The 25,094-nt window shown below is 36.1% G+C and overlaps 1 protein-coding gene across 2 annotated transcripts; it reads right to left on the reverse strand.

Annotated features, from left to right (window-relative positions):
* Positions 1–9,635: 9,635 nt before the first annotated feature.
* On the reverse strand, positions 9,636–25,010 carry SSBP1 (single stranded DNA binding protein 1). Of its 2 annotated transcripts, XM_052001184.1 has the most exons (7): positions 24,939–25,010; positions 22,502–22,568; positions 19,745–19,805; positions 17,149–17,289; positions 15,299–15,386; positions 13,267–13,355; positions 9,636–9,786 (listed from the first exon to the last, which is right to left on the reverse strand). In XM_052001184.1, the coding sequence occupies exons 2-7, from the start codon at positions 22,523–22,525 to the stop codon at positions 9,743–9,745; spliced, it is 447 nt and encodes a 148-aa protein (XP_051857144.1). In that variant the 5' UTR covers positions 22,526–22,568; positions 24,939–25,010; the 3' UTR covers positions 9,636–9,742. The 2 variants fall into 2 exon arrangements, with proteins under 2 accessions (XP_051857144.1, XP_051857146.1); XM_052001186.1 differs by lacking the exons at positions 9,636–9,786; positions 13,267–13,355; positions 15,299–15,386; positions 17,149–17,289; positions 24,939–25,010 and adding exons at positions 17,296–19,574; positions 24,638–24,926.
* Between the last annotated feature and the right edge of the window lie 84 nt (positions 25,011–25,094).

Consider the following 25,094-nt stretch of genomic DNA (forward strand, 5'->3'; position numbering starts at 1 on the left):
AATTTGTGGGATGCAGCCAAAGTGGTTATTAGGGGAAATTTTATATCTCTGGATGTTTACTTGCATAAACTAGAGAAAGAGAAGATCAGTGAATTGGGCTTACAATTAAAAAAGCTAGAACAAGAACAAATTAAAAACCCTCAATTAAATAACAAATTTGAAATTCTGAAAATAAAAGGGGAGATTAATAAAATTGAAAATAAGAAAACTATTGAATTAATAAATAAAACTGAGTTGGTTTTATGAAAAAAAAAATAGATAAACCAAATTCATTACCAAAAGGAAAGGAGAAAATTAAATTATTAGTCTCAAAAATGAAAAGGGAGAACTTTTAACCAATGAAGAGGAAATTAGAGCAATAATTAGGAGTTATTTTGTCCAACTATAAATCAATAAACTTGATAGCCTAAGTGAGATGGAGGAATATCTACAAAAATATAGATTGCTCAAGTTAATAGAAGAGGAAATAAATTATTTAAATAGTCCCATTTCAGAAAAAGAAATAGAACAAGAACATAATCAACTCCCTAAGAAAAAAAAAATCTCCAGGGCCAGATGGATTTACATGTGAATTCTACAAAGAACAGTTAATTCCAATACTATATAAACTATTTGAAAAAAATAGGGAATGAAGGACTCCTACCAAATTCCTTTTATGACACAGATATAGTGCTGATACCTAAACTAGGTAGGGTGAAAACAGAGAAAGAAAATTATAGACCAACTTTCTCAATAAATATTGATGCAAAAATCTTAAATAAAATACTAGCAAAGAGGTTACAGAAAGTCATCCCCAAGATAATACATCATGACCAAATAGGATTTATACCAGGAATGCAGGGCTGGTTCAATATTAGGAAAACTATTAGCATAATTGACTATATCAATAACAAAACTAACAAAAATCATATGATTATTTCAATAGATTCAGAAAAAGCATTTGATAAAAGCCATCACCCATTCCTATTAAAAACACTAGAGAGTATAAGAATAAATGGACTTTTCCTTAAAATGATCAGTAACATCTATTTAAAATCATCAGCAAACATCATATGTAAGGGGAACAAACTAGAACCATTATCAATAAGATCAGGGGTGAAATAAAGTTGCCCATTAGAATCATTACTATTCAATATTCTATTAGAAATGTTAACTTTGACAATAAGAGAAGAAAAAGAGATTAAAGGAATTAGAGTAGGTCACAAGAAAACCAAATTATCACTCTTTACATATATGATGGTATTTTTAGAGAATCCTGGAGAATCAACTAAAAACATATTAGAAACAATTCACAGCTTTAGCAAAGTTGCAGGATGCAAAATAAATCCACATAAATCAGCATTTTTGCAAATTACCAACAAAGTCCAGCAGCAAGAACTACAAAGAGAAATTCCATTTAAAATAAGTGTCAATAGTATAAAATATTTGGGAATCTTTCTGCCAAGAGAAAGTCAGGAACTATATTAACACAACTACAAAATACTTTCCACACAAATGAAATCAGATCCATTCAGTTGGAAAAATATCAAGTGTTTATGCATAGGCTGAGTGAATATATAAAAATGACAATACTACCTAAATTAATCTGCTTAATCTTACCAAACTCTCAAGAAACACAGATCTAGAAAAATTAATAATAAAGTTCATCTGGAAGAACAAAAGGTCAAGAATTTCAAGGGAATTAATGAAAAAAAAATGCCTATGAAAGTGGCCTAGCTGTACCAGATCTAGAACTATATTATACAACAGCTGTCACCGAAAGCATTTGGTACTAGCTAAGAAATAGACAGTTGATCAGTGGAATAGGTTAGGTTCACAGGACAAAATAGTCAATAACTATTGCAATCTTGTGATGACAAATTCAAAGACTCCAGCTTTTGGAATAAGAACTCACTGTTTGACAAAAACTGTTGGGAAAAGTGGAAACAAATATGGCAGAAACTAAGCATGGACCCACACCTAATACAATATACCAAGATAAGGTCAAAATGGGTTCGTGATTTAGACATAAAGGATGATTTAAGAGTTCTGATAAATGCCTCATTTCTAAAATATATACAGAATCGACTTAAATTTATAATAGTTTAAGTCATTCTCCAATTGATAAATGATCAAAGAATATGAAGAGACAATTTTCTGATGAAGTTGAAACCACCTCTAGTCATATGAAAAGATGCTCTAAATCACTATTTATCAGAGAAATGCATATTAAGACAACTCTAAAATACCACTACACATCTCTCAGATTGGCTAAGATGACAGGAAGAGATAGTAAAGAATGTTGGAGGGGATTTGGGAAAACTGGGACACTGATACATTATTGGTGGAATTGTGAATGTATCCAACCATTTTGGAGAGCAATTTGGAACTATTTCCAAAGAGTTATCAAACTGTGCATACCCTTTGACCCAGCAGTGTTTCTATCAGGATTATATCCCAAAAAGATCTTAAAGAAGGGAAAGGGACCCACATGTACAAAAATGTTTGTGGCAGCCCTTTTTGCTATGGCAAGATACTGGAAACTGAGTGGACGTCCATCATTGGGGGAATGGCTGAATAAGTTAATAATTATATGAATGCTATAGAATATTATTGTTCTATGAGAAATAAGCATCAGGATGATTTTAGAGGGACCTGGAGAGACTTATATGAACTGATGCTAAGTGAAATGAGCAGAACCAGATCATTGTACACGGCAAGACTATATACAATGATCAATTCTGATGGACATGGCTCGTCTCAACAATGAGGTAATTCAGGTCAGTTTCAATAATCTTGTGATGATGAGAACCATCTACACCAGAGAGAGGATTGTGGGAACTGACTATGGACCACAACATAGCATTTTCACTTCTTTTGTTGTTGTTTGCTTGAATTACATTTTTTTCTTATTTTTTTCCTTTTTGATCTGATTCTTCTTGTGCAGCAAGATAATTGTATAAATATGTATGACTATATTGGATTTACATATATTTTCCCATGTTTAACATATATTGGATTACTTGTCATCTAGGAGAGGAAATGGGAGTAAGGAGAGGAAATTGGAACACAAGGTTTTGCAAGAGTCAATGGTAAAAAATTATCCTTGCATTTGTTTTGAAAATAAAAAGCTTTAATTAAAAAAAAAAAAAAGAACAAAAGAACACTAGTGCTTCTTGTAGATTCCTCTTTCAGATCCTCAAATTCAATCCTCCCTTTTTATAAATGAGGAAACTGGTTTAAAGATCTTAACTTCCTGAATCAGAGTCTTCAAGACAATGAAGGGTAGAACTGGAATGCAAATCCTACCCTTGTCATTCAATGTCAGAATCTGGAAACAATCCATGCAAACAATCTGGAAACAAAACAATTGTATAATTGTGGGCCTTTCCTTTCCTTGTTTAAAACTAGGAAACCTACTGTTTATGTACAATTGGATCCTCCCCTGTTGGAGGCACAAACCATTTTCCTTCATGTGACTCTCACCCCTCCTTTCTCAGTATGACACAGAATCCTGCACATATTTGCATCTTAGCTAAAAGCTGTTTGATCTTTCAGCCATTAACTTAAAGTGACAACCCAAGTTCATGACTGAACTGAGGGCTGATCTAGAAGACACCAACAGATCTTCTTGGAAGGAAACTATGAAGGTTTCCTGATGACAGCTCCTCAATTTGGATACACTCTACCGTATCCTCCCAAGTCAAGATCACAACCCCTGGAAAAAACAGATCACTGTCAGAGAAGACCAGCAAATAGCTTCCTCTTTTGGACCCAAATTAAAGAGCCTGGAGGAGCAGGAAGGTGGCTAAGCAGGGAGCCAGAATCAGGGCTGACAGTCCTTCTGTAAACATGACCATTTTAGCCCCAATTCTGTTTGCAATTGTGACTATCAGTGAGTCACTTCTGGGTATTGGCTGTAATGGCTTCATCTGCTTAGTGAATTGCATCAATTTGATCAAGAGCAAGAAAATGTCTTTGTCGGAATTTCTCATTACCAGCCTGACCATCTCTAGGATTTGTTTTCTTTGCATAATCATAGGTGATGTTTTAATGATATTCTATTTTGATTCTGAAATAAGCCGAGAAATGCAAATATTTTCTCAGCTATGGATCTTTGCGAACTTCATAAGCATCTGGCTGGCCACCTGCCTCAGTATCCTGTACTGCCTGAAGATTGCCAATTTTTCCCACCACATCTTCCTCTGGCTCAAGTGGAGGGTTTCCTATGTGGTTAGAGGGATTCTGCTAGTCTCAGTGCTCTTTTCTTTCTTCAGCACAGTGGCAGTGCTCAAAGGATTTGATTATGCTTTTTGTAGTGCACAAATGACATTCACAGCAAACTGCACTGAAGACATTAGAGAACGGCAAAGCATTCTTTTTTACACGTATATCTTTGTTGCCCTCTGGATGGTCATCCCTTTTATTGTGTCCTTGATTTCTTACGTTCTAGTCATTCTTTCCCTGAGAAGACACACCCAACAGATGCAAAACAATGGCATTGGCTCAAGAGACTCAAGCACTGAGGCTCATGTGAGAGCAACCAAAATCACCCTTTCTTTTGTTTTCCTCTTCATCATGTATTTGGTTGCCTTTTTCATTATTATATTGGGCCTTTTTCTGCCAAATATTAAATTGGCATGGATGGCTGGGGAGTTGATTTTAGCTGCCCACCCTTCTGTCCACTCAATCATCCTCATTTTTGTCAACAACAAGCTGAAACAGGCATTTCTGGGAATATTTCAGATAAAGAAATGGGGCATGAAGGGTGGAGCGAAGTGACCCTGTACCCCAAAGAAAAAAAAGAATTTATTAAGAAACTTCTATGTGTCAGCACTGTGTTAAATGCTTTACAAATATTTCATCTGATCCCCATTTTATTAAGGAAAATGGCAGACAGAGGTTAAGTGATTTGCCCACTGTAAAAGAAGTTGGGCACATATTTGCCCAGCTGGTAAGTGTCTGAGGATTCTATTTGAACTCAAGTCTTCTGCAGAGCTCTGTCTACTGTGCCAGCCAAGATTGATGAACAGAGATGAGATTCAGAATCCTTCAATATGTCTCAAATCTAGGTTCCTTTGCTTTCCCATACTCTCCAAACTCCTTCAATCCTACAATACTACTTAAGAAAGAGACAGCATCTTATCTGTTCCAATATTGTACCAATATTACCAAAAGGAGATTTTGTCTACGGTAAAATCTATCTTTGTCACTTATTGTCTCCCTGATTTGTTGTCAGGAAAAAAGTTCCTATTTTGGGGAACTCAATTTTTAACTGCCTCTCTCTTTTGTTTTTCAACTTCGTGGAGATCCTTCTTTTCTTTTTCTTTTCTTTTCTTTTTTTTTTGCTGAGATAATTGGGGTTAAGTGGCTTGCCCTGAGTCACACAGCCAGGAAGTGTTAAGTGTCTGAGGGCAGATTTGAACTCAGGTCCTCCTGACTTCAGCTCTGGTGCTCTATCCACTGCACCATCTCCCCGTGGAGAGCCTTCTTTAATTCATACCATTAAACAAACTAGTTGTACATAATGTGGCTATTGACCAAGGAGGGGTCCGATACTCAGCTTCCTTAAATGGCTGAATCCTCTTGTGTGTGAGGGTAGAGAACATGATCTGGAAAGGCACAGCAATGTGCCATAAAAAGGCTCTGCTCCCCAATTGCAAGCATGTGCTGACTGTCCGTGACTGGCCCAATCTGCTGAGCCTGTGGTGAAGAGACAGACCATTGGTTGGCTGTGAAGCCAGAACTGGCCAAAGCTGCAGTCTTCTTTGACTTTGCCGACCGGCCAATGTTTGGGATTTGTGGTATACATACTTACTCATGCAGAATTCATTGTCTCCAAATCATCAGAGTGGTAATGATCTGGACTCCCTGTCGCAGGATATCTCCATCTCCTCAGAGTTTTAGAGGTACTCTTAAAAGACTTGCACCCTCATTGGCTTGTTCTCCTTCCAATATAATTAATGCACTAGTTACATTTAACCATCTAATATGAAAGTATGGATGAGATTCATTAGATCTGCCTAATTAAGACTTGCTAATGCTGTGAGAATTACTCAGAATGATCAATGATTAAAGTTTCTTTTTGGGACAGCCAAGGTTTTATATATATATATATATATGTAAGATTCAAATGACATTAGATTGACTCAGACCAAAGAAATATGCAAATGTTATAGCTCTTAAAAAGCACAATTCTATGACTGTTAGCGTGATTGCATTGGTGTTGATGTGGGGAACTCACTCGTTTCAAGTATCATTCCAGCCCACAGTAAAACAGCATCAGTCTCACTGCAGTACAAAGGAAAGTACAGTTGCAAATTAAAACCACCATTTGTAAGAAAGTTACTGTTAAAAAAAAAAAAAAAAAAGGCTAATTAATTTTCAGGAAGCAAAAAGCCTTCAGAGGGATCTGGCAGAGGTACCAGAGGCCAGATTTGAACTCAGGAAGATGAATCTTCCTGACTTGTAGGTCTTATCTTATCTAATGTACTATTAGCTACCAGAATTATAGGTTTTACATATAATTATATTTCTATAATTTCTATGATTATAAAGAATGACCAGGTAATAGCTACTAGAATTATAGAAATTTCCAAATGGAAATGGAATACTACATCATGACCTTATCCTGTTTGTCATCAAAAAAGGTTAAGAAATTTCACTAAGAGACCGAGGTATACAATACATCAATATCCTGGGAATTGATCTAATGTAAATTCCATTGAAAACTATGATCTATAATCATGACTAGACTGAAAAATGGACTGTTCATAAAGAGTATGTTTATTATCCAATGTGATTAAAAAGTATGGTTTCATAAATAAGAATTAAAGATAAATGTGCCAAATTCTAGCAAACTTAATGTCGGATCATGTAAAATAAGACCATGACATGAAGGAAGTGGTACTAGGACATACAAGTGAATTGAATTTAAGGGAGAAAGAAGTCACCAGTCTCATTTTCTTCTCTGGGTCATCTGGGCCCAGTGGCAAGGAATGTAAATTTTGATTGCTTAAATCTCAAGATATCTTGGAGTTTACAGGATAGGACTAGGTCTTAAATCCAAATCATTCTGGCTTTCACTGCCTGACCAACAATAGTTCCCAGATTTGGGCCCTGATTGACTCAGAGAATATAAATTGTAAAACAAGTAGCTCTAGCTAAAGGAAGACCTACCATATATTAAGTTTTTTAAAGATATAAGAAGTTATGTTTATATGCAATTATTTTACTTCATTCCAAGCAATTCTCATAACACTGTACCCAATATCTTGAAGTATCAAACTTTTGATTCCCACAAAATAACAATTCTCAATTGTCAGCTAGGTACTATATGCACTTGTACTGCAATAGCTCTTTACTGGCAAGGGAGTTAACGAGAAGTATCTTTTTTTCCCAGCTGGAAGAAGACTGAAGGAATAATGGAAATGGAAGATTCCTGGGACTACAGAAGCCTAAAACCTTAGGAATCCAGGGACAAGCATGGGCCCAATGGATTATAAAATTCAGATTTCATCAGTTTGTAAGGGCAGACCTCCTCCATCTGTGACCCTTCAGTTTTTCCTTCCAGCTGGAAAAACTGGACTTCTTTTTGTCCCTTGCCATTTGGAAACTAAGAAACAAAAGAAACAGGATAAACAGATGGGAAGGATGTGGATTGTGTAGGGATAAGGAGAGATAAGACAAAGAAAGGTAATATTTGCATTATCCTCAACTCAACTCAAATATATTGCCAAATTTTCTCACTTCTAGTTCCACATTTCTCACATCCAAACTCTTTTTTTCTATCACTGGGACCATTTTAGTTGAAGCTCTCATCATCTCATTTCTAGACAGCATAATGTCTCTTTGCATAGCTTAGGAAGGGAGGAGGGGAGTAGGCCCAGGGAAGCAAGCTGAGGAACTGGGAAATTAGAATGTTGAACAATAGTAATATTAAAATATTACTATTTTATGATGCTAAAATAGTAATATTAAAATATAAAAGTAGGAGAGAAAAAAAAAGACTGAGCCGGGCACTGAACTCAATGAAAGAGAATGTCCCAGAGATCTCTATTATTGAAATCGATTAACTATGGGCTTAATGAACCTCGAAGGAGAAATTATCTAATGATGGTAAAAAGTCTGGAAGTGGCAATGGGGAACAAGAGTATGAAGGGAAGGGAGTGTTTAGGGAACTAAATTTGTGTAACGATAGTTAGGGGCTGACAATTATTACAACTTTAAGATGCAGAAAAAATGATCGAAGAACTGGTAATGACAGGTAAGGTACTGTTTGTTATGAAGCATTCCTCCCTGTGGAATAAAAGTGCAGATATTTGCAGTCCATGAAGAGCTGTCAGGAATTGTACAATGTGCTTTTCCCCATGGAGATGCGTTTTTAACTTTGTATGAATCTACTATGGAAAGAAATGATTAAAACTGTTAGCTTGAGAGAAGCTAAAGAAATGTTTGTTGTCATTACTTTACTGATGTGTGAGCTCTTTTCTTAAGATGCTGTCTTCAACTTTATTTTATGAAAGTTTTTAAAAAGTTTAATATTTTGAGAGCACTAAAAGGAATAATACTGGATTTCCATATAAGCAAAGAAATTCCAGTATTTTAAGGGTCTGAGATGACTTTAATGATGATACTGGTCATAGTTAAAGTATAGTATGGGAGAGGAAGGGTGGTGGTGGCATATATTCCTATAAATATGTATGAATTTGTGTCTGTATATGATGTATATAGACTGTTTAAGCCCACATGTACACACATATGAATGCTTATTACTCTCATTTGTTAATTATACAGCTTTAGTATTTTATTTCTAAATAAAAATAATTAATGAAAAGGACAATGATTGGGGCTCAGCAGCTACAAAAATAGGAATATAGCTTCCCCAAAGATCTCCCCAGAAAAGTAACCTTGAAAATAATTGTAACAGCACCCTTATCCTTCAGAAGAATGAGATTAAGGGGCAATCATCTAATAGACAAATTAGATAACCTCTGTGACCTACTCAAGGGTTAATATACCAAAACAAATGACCAGACCATTCTGGAACTTTTAGGACTTTCATGTTACTCCTCTGGATAAGATGGAAATATATGGGCTAGATAATAAAAACGGTTGAAGGAAGGATTCAAAAAATCATCACTAATAAATTGATGTCAACTTGAAGGAAATTGTGTTCAGAACATGCCTTAAAGAGTCACTGTTATTCTTGGATGTTTAAAGTTTATGTTAAGTTAGATGAAGATATAGATGAGATGTTCAGAGAGGCCCACAACCTCTAAATTGTTTGGTCAATCAGCAGTTTTTGAAAGGGATTCATCTTTGTTGCATCTTGTTTATACCTTTCAGACTGCCATTTATATAGAATACAGACAGAAGGCTGAATTGACTGATACTGCAAATCCAGCAAAATGTATGCTTGTGTATACAATTTATACTTTAAAAATGTGAACCAGTGAATAAGATACAGAATAGGTCACCCAATGTTCACAACAGACAGAAGGCTGAATTGACTGATACTGCAAATCCAGCAAAATGTATGCTTGTGTATACAATTTATACTTTAAAAATGTGAACCAGTGAATAAGATACAGAATAGGTCACCCAATGTTCACAATACAAGAGAAGGAAAAAATAAAATGCTTTTTGTTCATATGTATGTATGTAAAAATGTATTTTAATTCTTGTCAAAAGCAATTTCAAAGATTATACATGATTTCAAAATGAGGATGTCCCAACACAGGCTTTGAATGAGTCATCCATTTTACTCCTTTTCTTTTACGTAGTCACTCAGAAATATGATATTTTCTGTAAGGAATCCAAAGAGAAAATAGTTAATTTTTTTTATTATAGCTTTTTATTTACAAGATATATGCATGGGTCATTTTTCAGCATTGACAATTGCCAAACCTTTTGTTCCAATTTTTCCCCTCCTTCCCCTACCCCTTCCCCGAGATGGCAGGTTGATCAATACATGTTAAATATGTTAAAGTATAAATTAAATACTATACATTTATACATGTCCAAACAGTTATTTTGCTGTACAAAAAAGAATCAGACTTTGAAATAGTGTACAATTAGCCTGTGAAGGAAATAAAAAATGCAGGTGGACAAAAATAGAGGGATTGGGAATTCTATGTAATGGTTCATAGTCATCTCCCACAGTTCTTTTGCTGGGTGTAGCTGGTTCAGTTCATTACTGCTCTATTGGAACTGATTTAGTTCATCTCATTGTTAAAGATGGCCACGTCCATCAGAATTAATCATCATATAGTATTGTTGTTGTTGAAGTATATAATGATCTCCTAGTCCTGCTCATTTCATTCAACATCAGTTCATGTAAGTCTCTCCAGGCCTTTCTGAAATCATCCTGCTGGTCATTTCTTACCGAACAATAATATTCCATAATATTCATATACCACAATTTATTCAGCCATTCTCTAATTGATGAGCATCTATCTACTCAGTTTCCAGTTTCTGGCCACTACAAAAAGGGCTGCCACAAACATTCTTGCACAGACAGGTCTCTTTCCCTTCTTTAAAATCTCTTTGGGATATAAGCACAGTAGAAACACTGCTGGATCAAAGGGTATGCATAATTTGATAACTTTTTGAGCATAGTTCCAAATTGCTCTCCAGAATGGCTGGATGTGTTCATAATTCCACCAACAATGTATCAGTGTCCCTGTTTTCCCACATCCCCTCTAACATTCTGCATTATCTTTCCCTGTCTTCTAGCCAATCTGACAGGTGTGTAGTGGTATCTCAGAGTTGTTTTAATTTACAGAAAATAGTTATTTCCAAAATTCCCTTTTACTCCTCTTCTTCATTAGTCTATCTATCTATGATAGCCATGATTTACAAAGCACTTAAAATATGGTTTCTCAAATGAGCCTCACAACCACCTTATGAGGCACATACTCTTAAGAATTACCATCTTCATTTAATAGACTAAAACATGAGACACAGACATTAAATGGTCTGTCGAAGATAATACAACTAATGATTACCAGAAGAGGATTTAAACCCAGGTCTTCCTGACCCCAAGTGTAGCCTCTACTGTCTCATATATATATACTACACACTAGAAATAGTAAATCAGTCTCCCAAAAGAATTTGGGGAAAACTATTTTGATTGATCAATAATTGCCCCAATGTTGCTATTCAACTTCAAAAATGTTTAAAATTATTGAAATTGCTTCTTTATCTTTAAAAAGTAATTACAATTTAAAAAAAGACATGAAGTATTGATGCTATACTGGCCTTTTAAAAGAATATCTAAAATTTGGAACACAAACTTTTGCAAAGGTGAATGTTGAAAACTATTTTTGCATGTGTTTGGCAAAATAAAATACTATTTAAAAAATAAAACTATATTTTATATATTTAAGGGAAGATACAAATTCTCTATCTCAAGTTAAAAAATAGAAATCTCTTCAGTCTAAATTGATGGAAAAAAGGTACTGTCATGAAAGAATAGCAAGAGTATCACCTATATTGAAGAAGTAGCTTTTCTAGAGACTTTAGACAAAGAAAAATGCTAAAAAGTCAGGCTGAGGATCAATACTGGTCCTGAAAAATACTAAAAAAAACAAACATCCCACCTTCTGCTAAAGAGGCAGTAGGGAACCAAAGATAGAGAATTATGCAAACATTGTCACATATAAAGGTGATTTAATGTTTTGGATTTTTTTTGTCACAGAGAAAAGCTCAATGGCAGTACACTGGAAAACAACTATAGAAAATAAAAGTCATCAATACAACCTTAAAAATAAAAATAAACAGCCACAGAACTCTTTCACTTAGAAAGAAGTATGGCCCAATTTTCAGTTCTCACTATCAGAAATGGAAAAATCATACTACTTCCACTTCTCCAGAGTAACTAAGATCACAAAAGAAGCAGATGAAACAAGTTAAGAGAACAGCATTCTGGAAATCTCTTATCTGAAACAAGGGAATCAAATTAAGACTAAATCTAAATTTATGGTAGATTCCCAAGCTGAGTAAAAAAACAAGTAAAACATAAACCCTGACTGTAGAGGATGACATATCCTCAAAGTATTTGTTCTCATTACTTGTACATATATAAATGAACAAAAGTATAAATAACAAAGAGAAGTACAAATTCTAATGCAGAGACAAAATTTACTTCATCTATCACTGAAACTTGCTGGGATAGGATTCATGACTAGAAATTGTCTTTGAAAAGGCCTACCTTATTCAAAAGATAATTTTTTTATAAGTATGATTATGAAGAGAAAAAAATGGGAGCTGAGACCAATATGTCATACAATTCCCCTTGAATTTTACCCTCTATTCAAATTGAGTTTCTGTAAACACATCCCATACTTTTCTAATCAGGCAGATAGCGTCTAGAAGCCTCAAATGAACAAAAAGAACACGAGAACTGATCTGAGTTTTCTTAGTATCTCTAGGTAGTGCCTTTTTTTTTTAAGCTAAACTGCTTCCATTTATCTCCACCTCATTCTACTCCATTCTTGAAAAGCAACCAAAATCAGGGATGAAAATACACCATTTTTTTGATGCTGATAGTAAGGATTCAATTCTATTTTGGTGGAGAGTCAAAGACTTTTATTTATTTGCTTGTTTATTTTCTGAGGCAATTAGGGTTAAGTAACTTGCCCAGGGTCACATAGCTAGGAAGAGTTAAATGTCTGAGACTGGATTATGAACTCAGGTCCTCCTGACTTCAGAGCTGATGTTTTATCCACTGCACCATCTAGCTGCCCCAAATCAAAGACTTTTCAGAAAAGAGATAAACCTTCACTTTAGCTAAGAGAGTATAATGAAGTAAAAGTTCAATTGAGTTCGATGACTAGCAATTGGCCACTAAGTATCATATTTTAAAATAACATCTTACAATTTTCCTGACTACCACAGAGGTGAGCAATCCAAATATTCTAACTCAATTTAACACATGGGGAAACTGAGGCTCTGTCATTTGTTAAAGGTCTTATGACACTAAATATCAGAACCAAGTTATGAACTCAGGTCTCCAGACACTTTAAAACTATTTCTACAATATCACATTATCTCTAATTATCCTAAGCTCTTGGTAAATGTGCATATGCCTCAGCAAACACACACTTAAAATTTTTCTGGTCTGCCTTTCAAGTAATTTAAATGTACTACCTCATGAAAACATCCCAATACTCTCAATTCAAAATCATATAGAACATGCTCTAGCCTTTACAAATTCAAAGGATAATGATAAAGATAATCTCTCTTCCTCAAAGGATAAATGTTTTGAAGAAATAAATTTCTCACCAGCTATGATTGTTGTGGCTTGTCGTCTCACATTGTTTTTATCCGTATATTCACCATAATCTATTTTCCCTTCCACAAAAACTCGAGCCCTAATGAAAACAAAATTTAAAGAAGTGAAAAGGTTGATGCATTACTTGTTTTATATCAGAATTTAATTTGGAGACTTAAAACACACATATATACAAACACACAATTAATCATATAAAGTGACAGATTTTGAAGCTCAAAATGAGAGGTTCAATAAACTCGACTTCTTTAGCAGAGTCCTATCATTCCCATTTTCTTTTATCTCCAATCTCTTCCTATCTATTCTCCCTCCCCTCTTCCCTTGACACCTACATTTCCAAGTTTCCTGTTTTCAAAAACTCTTACCTGATTCAATCATTCATTTATCATTTATATATGTCCTTCCCTTCATGATTAACACTTTTTGAGAAAGCTGTCCATACTCACTGCCTCTATTTTTCTCTTTTCTCAATCCTTTGCAATATGGAATGTAATATAACCATTCAGCTTAACCTGCCTTCTCCAAAGTTACCAATCATTTCCTAATTGAATTCAATTCACTTAGCAATTATTAAGCGCCTAGCTAGACTTCCACTCCTTCCCCTCACATCACTGGTAGAATGATAGAAAATTGCCATTTTCAGGTTCTCATCCTAACACTACAATCTCTCATCCTTTGAAGTTACCTGAGGCAACTAGGTGGCACAATAGATAAGAATGCCAGGCCTGGAGTCAGGAAGATTCTTCTGAGTTTAAATCGGGCCTCAGACCTCATTTAAGCCTGTTTTCCTCAGTTTCCTTATATATAAAATGAACAGAAGAATGAAATGGCAAACCACTCCAGTAGCTTTACGAAGAAAACTGTAAATTGAGTCATGAAGATCAGACAGAACTGAAAACAGCTGAACAAAAAAATAAAAAAAATCCTAGTGACCTCCAAGTCATTCCTTTTCCATCCTCAATGATGGTTGTCCTTCATTCTCAGAGGCCCAAAATGACATTACTATATCAGAGTTGACTTACAGTTGATCCAACTATGACAGATCAGGTCAAAACAAGCTTGGAATGCTCTGCCACAAGTTGGACACTATAAATAGTCTCTATGAATATTTGGGGTGGATTCTCTTCCTTTGTGCATCTCATGTTTCTTCTGAGTGAATTCAATTCTGTATTGCTCATAGAGCACAGCACCTCCACTGATGACAGCACACCATGTTCAGTATATGGTTCATAAATTTTCTCTTCTAACTTTTGCCCTCATACTAGGGGATTTCAATATTCCTACTGACTCTTCCCTCAAACACCTTAATTCAAATGCTCAACTTATTTACCCAGCATTCCTTACTTCTACACCCCACCTCAGCCATCACCCTCAAATGGGCCACTTCCACCATCAAGGAAATACAAAGGATGGTGATGAGCCAGGCAGATTTAAAAAAAACTTGTAATGAACTGAAGCTGAATGAAGCAAGCAAAACCAGATGAATATTGTACAAAGTAATAGCAACACTGTGCTATGTTCAGCTATGATAGACTTAACTCTTCTCAGCAGTACAATAATCCAAGACAATTCTAAGATTCATAATGGAAAATGCTATACACAGCCAGGGAATGTCTATGGAAATTGGATGCAGATAGAAGCATGCTATTTTCACTTTTTTTTGTTTTTGTTTTTTTCTCTTTCATGACTTTTTCCTCTTTTTCTGATTCTTCAACGACATGACTAATATGGAAATATGTTTAACACAATTGTATATTGAGTTGCTTGCTTTCTTGGGGAACAAAATTTGAAACTCAAAATCTTATCAAAAATAAATGTTGAAAACTATCTTTGCATGCAATCAGGAAAAAATAAAAAGCTATTAAGTGCCCCCAAAAATACATCCAAAAAAATATGAAATGATCCCATCTCTGAAGATTCTAAACTTTCTATAACCACAAGATTCCTACAATCTCCTTGATGTAAGATCTTTTACACTCAACTTTAGAGATATTTAGTCATTCCATACCTCATTTCTCTACTTACCCTTTTTTCACATATTGATATGCCAGATCCCTCAGACCTGGCCTGAAAACCGATATTCTGTGCCATGTAGTTCTTTGGCTGACATCACCTAAACAGAAAGATGGTTAGAGATATTAGCAGACACCACATGAAGTAGAATCGGTGCAATTTTTCCTAAAAGAACTAACCAAAGAAGGCTCTTTTTAAATACTGCTGCCTAGGAAAATGGCATTGACAAGGTCCAAACTCCTGAGTTTTATTAGTAAAATATCATAAGCATAGGTAAAATTATTTAACTAATAAGATGGTCAGCTGAGTGGCTTTGATGAAGTGTGAAGAACTATTTATTAAAAGGACTGTTAAAATAAATGAAAAACAATTTATCTTTAAACAAAATAATGTTTCTTTATTAAAGAATTCAAGGAATATATGTGTGTGTGTGTGTGTGTGTGTGTGTGTGTATCAACCCTCCACCAATCTGGACAAAACTCTTTTTAGCAGAAAGTTGTCATGAACTGCTTTGGCCAAAAGAAATGATTACTTGGTGGTAAACTGTAATAAGTTTCTCTAAACCTAAAAAAACCTGTTCTCAGTATATTTAAAATCTTTTGACTCCACACCATCATCAGTCAATTTTTGAGCACATAGCGGCTTACATGTATGTTTATTCATAAATTATGTACATATCTCTATTGTATTAACATCATATATTATAAAATACATGCAAAATAAGCATTTAAAAAAATAATAAAAAGGGGAAAAAATTTAAGTAGTTGAATTTCAACAAAAACTTTGCATAATTGGGGGATGGAACTGAAAAAAAAATAGCATGATTTTGGAAGCATGACCAATGAACAGAAATGTAATCTCTTAAAAAGAGATTCTCTACCCATCAAAAAAAACAGGAAAACAAAATCCTTTTAATGTATGACTTCTTCATTTCAAACTGGTGTGTTTGGAATGCTTATTTCCATTCTTGTTAATAATCTATGGCTGAGCCCCAACTTGATTTGGAAGAAGGGTGGGCCACTGAAGTGGACAAGAGGGAATCCATGTGTCAAGTTATCATCCATATAAGGTGGGTGCTACTGCAGCAGCAGGAGCACAAGAGAGTCAAGTAGGGAATGATTGGCCACTACTTTCATAATAAGAGAAGAGGAAAGATGAATAAGCTAGGCCAGATCAAAGATGGACTGCCTGACCAACCCTAGGAGAGTAGCAAATACAGCCGACCATCCTAAACAACAGCCCACCATGTGCTTAGGCAAAGAGAACAGCACAGGCCAATAGCTTGCTGAATAACTGGGTTGCTCTCTTTGGTTCTCATATTTTCTTTGTGCATCCCAATAGATCACACAACTTTGACAATCAGTGCCTTAGAGGATGTACATTCAGTTCATTGTCAGTAATATAGTAGGTTTAAAAGAAAAGTCACTGAGGTATCTTTTTTAAAAAATGTACAGAAAGGAACAAAAGGCCAAAAAGAAGCACAAACAGGGCAGCTTTATTAAAAATACCAGGCTTAACTTACTTAAAAAAAAAAAAAAAGCAGCACATAAAAAAAGATTTGTATTTTTATGTACAATCTTCTCTTTTTATTATCTTATATGTATAGAAATACTCATTTGGTCTTTATTCAAATCAGGATAAAAAAGAAACACACAAGAAAAAAATCTTTTCCAATCTGTCTTAAGAAAACATTTATTTAAAAAATTGGTATAAAATTGGAATCTCTTTGAAAAAAATTAGGATAGTCAGTTTACTTACATAAGACAACAATGTATATATGAGATTTACTTTATAAATGAGATTAATACTCCCATTCTTACCCAAAATAATAAAAACATCACCCAAAAGTCTTTAAAACTTACTCTGTTGGGATGTATCACTTTCCCCTGACCGCCACATTTCATTTGTGGCCATAGAAAAGATTGTGACTGGATTCTTTCCTTCTGACTGTCTCAGAACAGGATCCTGACCTACTCTTCCAAGTAACTGGACACGATTAAGAGCTAAAATAAAAAACAAAAATAAAAGTACAATTGAAAAAGGAAAACCTTAAACTGGAAGAAACACTTCAAAAAACAACAAAACTAAATCTCTCTATGCTTTAATAGGAGGAAACAGGGAGCCATATGTCATGTACAGTGCTAAGAGCTTCACAATTATTATCTCACTGAATCCTCTCAAAAATCCCAGATGATAAGTGTTATTATGATCCCCATTTTACAGTTGAAGTAATCAAAAAAGACATAGTAAGCCTTTTCCAGGGTCACAAAGTTTGTTAAATATCTAAAGCCGCATCTGAACTCACAGCTTCCTGATTCCAGGGCTAGCCCTCTATCCATTTCACCACTCCAAAATGGAAAGTTAGAAAAATGGGTAAGACCCATGCTTGAGGAAAAAAGGTGGAGAATAGATTCTGACTTCAGAAGAACACTGATTTTGGTACCAGAAGAAAGCCTCAGAGGCAGCTCATCAGCTAGAAAATAGATCTAAAAATGAAGGGATAAACTTTTAGAAAAAATATTTATACACAATTCAATTTTACAGAATTACTGCAACAACATTACACTGGCACAGTCAAACGGCAGCTAAGTGGTTTATTTTGATGAGAAAAAGGGAGAAAAGGTAGATTTTTGCTGATTACATAAAAGACAAAATATAATTTAAAAAAAGTAATTTTCTAGGATATGTCCTGGGCATACACTTCCCAAATCAATACTGTGGAATAAATTACTTTCAAATAATAGCTATGAGTTTTTAAATTAAAAAAAAGTTAAGTATATTTTAATAAGGCAAATAAATTTAGATAGCTATATAGATAGTTATAAGAAATAACCATGTTAGTATTGTAACAGAGGGATTTCTAACTATTTTCACTTGCCATGTTTCCCATAAAATAAGATTCACAGGAGTCAGAAAAGACTGGAATTAAGTTAAATTCTTGCTCATAGTAACAAAAGTTGATAAGACATGTCTTCTTATACAAAGCAACATGTTACTCCTCTACCTAATGTTATAACTTAAGATTCCAGGCCCTCGAACCAAAAAAAGGATAGGAAGAAAAGAGCATCAAACAAGGCAATTAGTCAAAGAGAGACCTTAACATGATCAAATGCTAATCTACAGGCCAGACTTTAATCAGCAGACATTTGAAATGTTGCTATCACCACAGAGACCAAGTGAAATGAGAACAAAGAATGCCCAACAGCCTAATTAATCCAAGAACTGGAGAGAGTTGTGACTAGGAGTTCTAACTAGAAAATACAAGGAGGGAAGAAAGTAAATAGCCACTGATATGTGAAGTTCTGCATAATGTGAACATGCTTCCTTTCTCCCAAAAAGGGCTGGGAGAAGGCATGTACATGCCAAAAACCTCCCATCACACATCCTCTTTAGCCCATGTCCTATACAGTACATCATGGGTCTCAGTCTACTTCCCTGGAGCTGTCAATCAATTTTAAATGCTTAAGAACTTCAGAAAGAGTGGCATGTGAATAGACATCCTTTCACCTTGTTTCTCTTCCTCCCATACCGAATGATGCTAGCATGTGAAATGCTTTCTAGAAGTTATAGGCCCTTGTTTGGCAATTGTTTACAATGAAGTCAGTATTTGATTATTATTGCCCTACTGAGAATTTCTGGGTGAGATTAAGTTCAACATTTCAAGGAAAAGCCAAATTACAGGCAAAGTAGGAAGATTAGATACTTGATAAGCACTTTGGCTAATAGCTGAGCTACTCTTCTATCACTAGCAAATCTCAAGGACCTCTGTTCCTCCCACACCCCTTCTCCTACTTCTCTTTTATTTATTTGCTGGCTGAAAAAAAACTACTGAATGGAATTTTCAAAACAATTCATCACATTCCCAAAAACACCCTCTATCATAAAGAGAGTATTATACAGAAGGAAGATAGATGGAGAGTAGTTATCTTCTTCAGTTTTATGTACCCCTTCTCATTTACCCTATCTTCTGAAGTTCAGATTTTTCAGGGAGCTTGAACTCTAAACTGATCACACTCAATAGAGAAATAGAAAATTGTCTGGCAGAAAAAGCACAGACTTTCAGAAATGTATGCTGAGGAGGCCCATTCTATCTTAGTTAGTGACAAAATAGTGGCAGAGTTGATCCCTGGATTTGGAATCAAAGGTCCTAAGCTTACTCTTGGCTCTGTTTCTTAATGTGTATCATGTTCAGCAAGTCACTTCACCTGATTTGACCTATTTCCTCATCTATAAAATGAAGGGTTTGGACCAGATGTTCTCTAAGGGATCATTGGTTCAGGCACAAAACCTAAGATAATGAAAGAATTCATAGGTCATTTGTCATAAATTAGCACATATATACATACACTTGTTGTATATGTTACATAAATTCAATGTACAGAATTTAAGTTTAATTTAATTTAATCTTTAAATTTAAGGGTATGTACATAATTATAAATTTATCTATTAGCTACTTACATCGTTCAAGAACTAAATTAGTACTTCCTTCAGAGTAATGTCTTGCAAATTGACGAAGTACCTAAATAGAAAAAAAAACAACAGGATAGCTTTAATTTCCAGAAAGGACAAACAAGACAAGCAGAGAAAAAATAGTATTTGCTAACCAAATGATATTTTTTAAAGTAAGAAATAAAGTGTTGTAAACAAAACTCAAAAAACAATTGTCCATAAAATCTGAAGAAAACATTTGCTGGCTGAAAAAACTACTGAATGGAATTTTCAAAACAATTCATCACATTCCCAAAAACACCCTCTATCATAAAAAGAGTAAATCTCCCCTCTCTTCAAGGGCATAACAGAGACTATCACCATCAAAACACCCAATTTTAAATTTAAAATGTCCCTAAGAATACAACAGAGAGCACCAGAATAAGACAGTCCTTAACTATGTCCAGGTTCTTCTTGGATTTCCATGTGGTCAGAGTTCTTTTTAAGTCTCATGACTAAGCTAACAATTGGCACAGTATGCAGAATGGAAACAACATAGCAGCTTTATATACAAACTATACTCCAGTTTTTTTTTATGTCATAGATCCCCCCTTTGGAAGGCTGGGAGAAATCTATGGAATCCTGAGAATGTTTTTAAATAAATGAAGGAAATGCTAAATTTCAGTTAGAGGTTAATTAAAAATAAAAATGTAATTTTTCCCCTTAAAATTTGCTGCAAGATACAATATTTTTAAACCATTTTCACACGCATATGTTTCAAATATAAACAGTAGAAGTGTGTGCTCTAAAAGAAGATCTACAATGTCAAGTGCAGTTGCACTTGTTAGGGATGAATATTTTGATGTCTGATGAAACCAGAAAATGAACCTTGTTTTACTATAAATTGGACAATTTTAGGGAGGAAAAAAAGATCTCTGATTTGGAGTCCAGTATTTAGAACTCTGTTAATAATGTGGATTATATAAGGTCGATTATTTATGAAAAACTAGAAAATTATGAGTGCAAAGAAACCATTTCACATACAGACTATTCTGTTGAAACCTTAAAGAGAGATATGACATGAACCTCCTCACATCTAAATGTATATGTGATTAAAGAGTGTGAAACTAAGAAAATAAGAGGTCATATAAACATATGGAGGTTGATATAGTCATATATCATTTAGTCATAAAAAGGACTATGGAAGAGACTAGCAAAGTTGTGACTTTTTCTATAAAAGGTAGGTCACTGAGAGTCAGGAGGTGCTCATTTACAACACTCCAGGACGATAAAGACAAGAGAAGGCAGCAACAGGTGAGACAAAGTGAAGGAAAATTCAGCAGTGGAAGCCTCCCACAGTCAGCAGAAAAGCTTCCTGGACTTCAACTGGCCAGTGAAAACTGACAAGACTGGACAGGAGCTCCAGGCGCAGCTCTTGCACTTCAGCGCCACCTACAGCTGCGTCAAAGCAAAGCTTCTCCTACCAGCTTTGCTCTCTGGAGCCCTCTGGATGGAGAAGGAAAAGCAGTGGGGTTCCTGGTTGCTGTAGCACCCCGAGAAGCTGGTTTAAGAAGGAAATCTGAACCTTATGAGCTGTGCCGTGACGACACAGGCTAGCTTCTGGCTGCACAGAGAAGATTCTGATTGCCCAGAAGTTTCTGCCTACGCAGCTCAGAGTCCTGCTCCTGCATGGACTGGTCTGTAAAGCCTAGAGCTAGGACCTTGATGAACTTAGCAGCTATCTACCTTAGAGAGAACTACCATTCACATTAGCCAAGGGTGATTAGCAACTGAAAAAGTCTGCAGAGGCTGTTTTCAAGTCAAGGAGAATTTCCACAGCTGAACAGTGGTGAGAGTCAGAAGTGAAGTTCATTGGCAGAAAATGTTCCTGAATGGACCCCTGACACTGAAGCTTGCAGTCCATTGCAGAGTTGCACTAAGCACTTGTTTCTTTCCCCAAAACGTTTCTCTTCCAGGCTGCTGCATTTACCCCACACTTTTTCCCACACCTAAATACACTGATGGAAGAGTGTGATCTGATATAATTTCTTTTGCCTTATTATTAAGCAAAAGGCTATGTTTAATTTCAGATAGAAAATGCATCTGCATTCAGAGAGAAAACTATGGAGGCTGAATACAGATCAAAACATAACGTTTCATATTTGTTTTTCTGGCATTTTTTCTTTCTCATGGTTTTCCCCTTTTGTTCTGATTTTCCTCCCAACAAGACTTCATGTGGAAATATGTAAAAAATGAATATACATTTCAATCTAAATAATTTTTTTAAAAAAGGCTATGTTTAAGATCTTGTCTTTATTGCAGAAGGCTATACAGACAGAAAACATACTGGAAGGGGGCCCAAAAGCTAGAGTTATGAGGAAGGTAAATCTCCTAAGGTTCTGAGAGAGTTTAATTATAACCATCTGGTAGAGGTCTTTGGTAACTTAGGTACTATGATTGTAGGTTGGGAGAGCTAGCCAAATTCAGAAGTAGATTTCACACCTAGGTGAAAAGTAAGAGGCCCCAAGTCACACACAGAAAAGATGATGAGTATAGTCACTGTAGCACCCAATCTGTCTTGTTACATACTAAGGGCAATGGCAGAGTTCACACATCACTCCTTAACTGTCACTGTATCCCATAGTCCCCTTAGGAGTCCCAGAACTTCATGTTAAAAACACCTATGAGAGGTTTTTGTCCACCCAAGTAATGGTTTAAAAGTGCTCAAACTTTTGAAACATTTCAGATAGCAAATGATTCCATTAACTGAGATGAAAAGAAAGTTACCTGTAAAACAGGTCTTTGAAACATGGTTTTTATTTTCTTTTCTTCTTTATCAGTTTGGTATTTCTTCCTGAAGAACAGAAAACTGGGTTATATGTTAACTCTATATGCCAACTAAAATAGCTTTAAAGTCTGGCTTCCAGAGGATACCTGTGTATTCAAATTTAGAACAAAAGTTCTCATTAATAGAACAGAACTTCTGATTTGAATTTTAAACCCAATAAAGTCTGAAGGCAGAGAAATTATTTCACACTGTAAACAACCTCACTATAACAACAGTGGATCTGATATATGGATAGTCTGTCCACATAGGCTATTCTAGCCTCACCCTTACCAGTTAGAAGAGGACTAAAATAGCCTCAAAGTCTGTACCACCATATCTTCCACTTCCTTCTAAACCCCTTTTCAATTCGTTTTATGGTTTCACTTTATTCAAACTGCTTTCTACCAGCAATCTCTTAACTGCTAACTCCAATGGCCTTTCCTCAGTATTCATCCTCCTTGACTTCTCTGCATCTTAGGGCTTTGTGGAGCTGTGAAGAAAAAAAAAAAGTGAAATGGCTTCTGCCCTCAAGGATCTTACATTCTAATAGAGGAAGACAAAAATTATATTTTTGGATATATACAAATGAATATTTTATATGAATAAAGATAGTTTGGGAGGGACATATATTTCCAGATGGGGAGATCAGCAAAGTCTTATTCTGTGATACTGCCCTCCTATTTGTCTGATCATTATTAGTCTTTTTTATAGGATCATTCAACTCCTTTCCCTAATTGTTCAATTAGGCAAAAAACTCCCCGTTGGGTGGAGGAAGAAAATGTCTGTCTTAAAATATTTAAAGAACTGTCATACAGAAAAGGAATTGGATTTTCTTTATCCCCAGATGGCAGAACCAGAAGCAATGGGCAGATGTTACAAAATATAAACTTGGCCTTGGATAAAGCTATCCAAAAATGGAATGGGCTGGGGAGTATATTTCTATTCAATGGAAATCTTGAAGCAAGTTTTATGTGCCTGATATACATAACAAGTCCTAAATAAAAGATTCGTAAATTAAATTGTAAATATATATGCAGTCATAATCCCTCTTTTGAATGCCACTACTATACTGCAAACTACCTGTTCACGTATACCTAGGCTTCGCAGTGCTATCTCAGTCAGTATATCTAAAATAAAACTGAAGCCCTTCCTCTTTTAACAGGATCTTCCTTCAAGGTCCCTGGCTTAGTCTATTATCCTTGATTCTATCCTCTCTGTCAAGTACAATATTCAATAAGTTATCACGTTTTATCTATTTATCCTCCATCTTAACCTTCCCCTTCTCTCCACTCAAATAACCACGATTGAGGTTCAAAAGCCTTTCCCCCATTGTACTGTCTTTTAATTGGCCTCCTCTTTCTTCTCCAAAGTCCCCAAACAATTGGGGAAAAAAAAAACCCTCTAATTCTGACCATTATGTGCGCTCAAAAAACCTTTACTGATCCCCTCATGCTTCCAGATTAAATAGAAACACCTCTTCCTTCCACAATGATTCCCTTTGCAGCCTAAGTCTCATTACTTCCCTTCAAGAATGCTTACATTCCAGCCAATTTGGTTCGCTAGCTATCTCCCAAACGTGACATTCTAAACCCCAAAAACAGTCCTACAAGTGGAATCAAGTGACCTCAGAATCCTTCTCCCTTGACTTCTTAGCTCGACTGTCAACTCCTCCAAGGACAATGTGAACTCCCCTGGAGGCAAAAACCATTTTCATTTTTTGCCTCCAACGTAAAGCCAGATTCCGAGATTACAGCGGGGTGCCAAGGATAGCGATGGGGACGAGTTGGGGGGAGGGGTGGTAATTACTGCGTCCAAGTTCAGAGCCCAAATCCATTCAGAGTAGGGAATCAAGGGGTCCACACCACCATGGGGGGAGGAATGGGGAGGAGGCAGACAAGCGGGGTCACTGATTTTGGGGCTGAGCCCTGTAGTGGTCATCCGGTCCAATGGGGTAAGTGCCCTGGTTATAGTGCCGCAGGCCCCAAATTCAAACTCGGGTTCTGCCACTTCTTGACATGGGAACAGTAGATAAATCATTTAACCGCTCTCGGTGGCCGTGGTTTCCTCAACTACAAATGTGGGCGAGCAACACCTACACAGAACTCAATTTACAATATGAGGAAACAGCAGCGCCGACCCGCAAGTCTCCCGGGTCCCGGGCACGCTTCCGCTGTATCACGTGGCCGGAAGAGCGACTACTTCCCATTCGCCTCACCCCCTTCCCTTCTTCATCACTTTCCCCGCACGCGATGGTGCGACCTGGAACACCTGTTCCACTAAGCCCTAGCTCTGAAAGCCATGCCCGGGCGCCTTGCCCACGGCTTGGACCGTAGTAGAGAGGAAGGAGGCAGCGCGAGAAGCCGTCCCGGGTCATCCCGCCCCGCTCCCCGCCTTTACCTAACGCGGAGGCCCGCGAGCGGTGCCGAACCTGGCAGAAGGGGACCCAGGAGATGGAGCGCGCCGGAAACGGAAGAGCCGCCGCCACGCGGCTAAAGAGGCGTCAGCGCCTCCATGCGGCCCGGAGGGTCTGACGCATCGCCTTTGCGCAGGCCC

Source organism: Antechinus flavipes, chromosome 5 (genome assembly GCF_016432865.1).
Source record: "Antechinus flavipes isolate AdamAnt ecotype Samford, QLD, Australia chromosome 5, AdamAnt_v2, whole genome shotgun sequence".
Taxonomy (NCBI): Eukaryota; Metazoa; Chordata; class Mammalia; order Dasyuromorphia; family Dasyuridae; genus Antechinus; species Antechinus flavipes.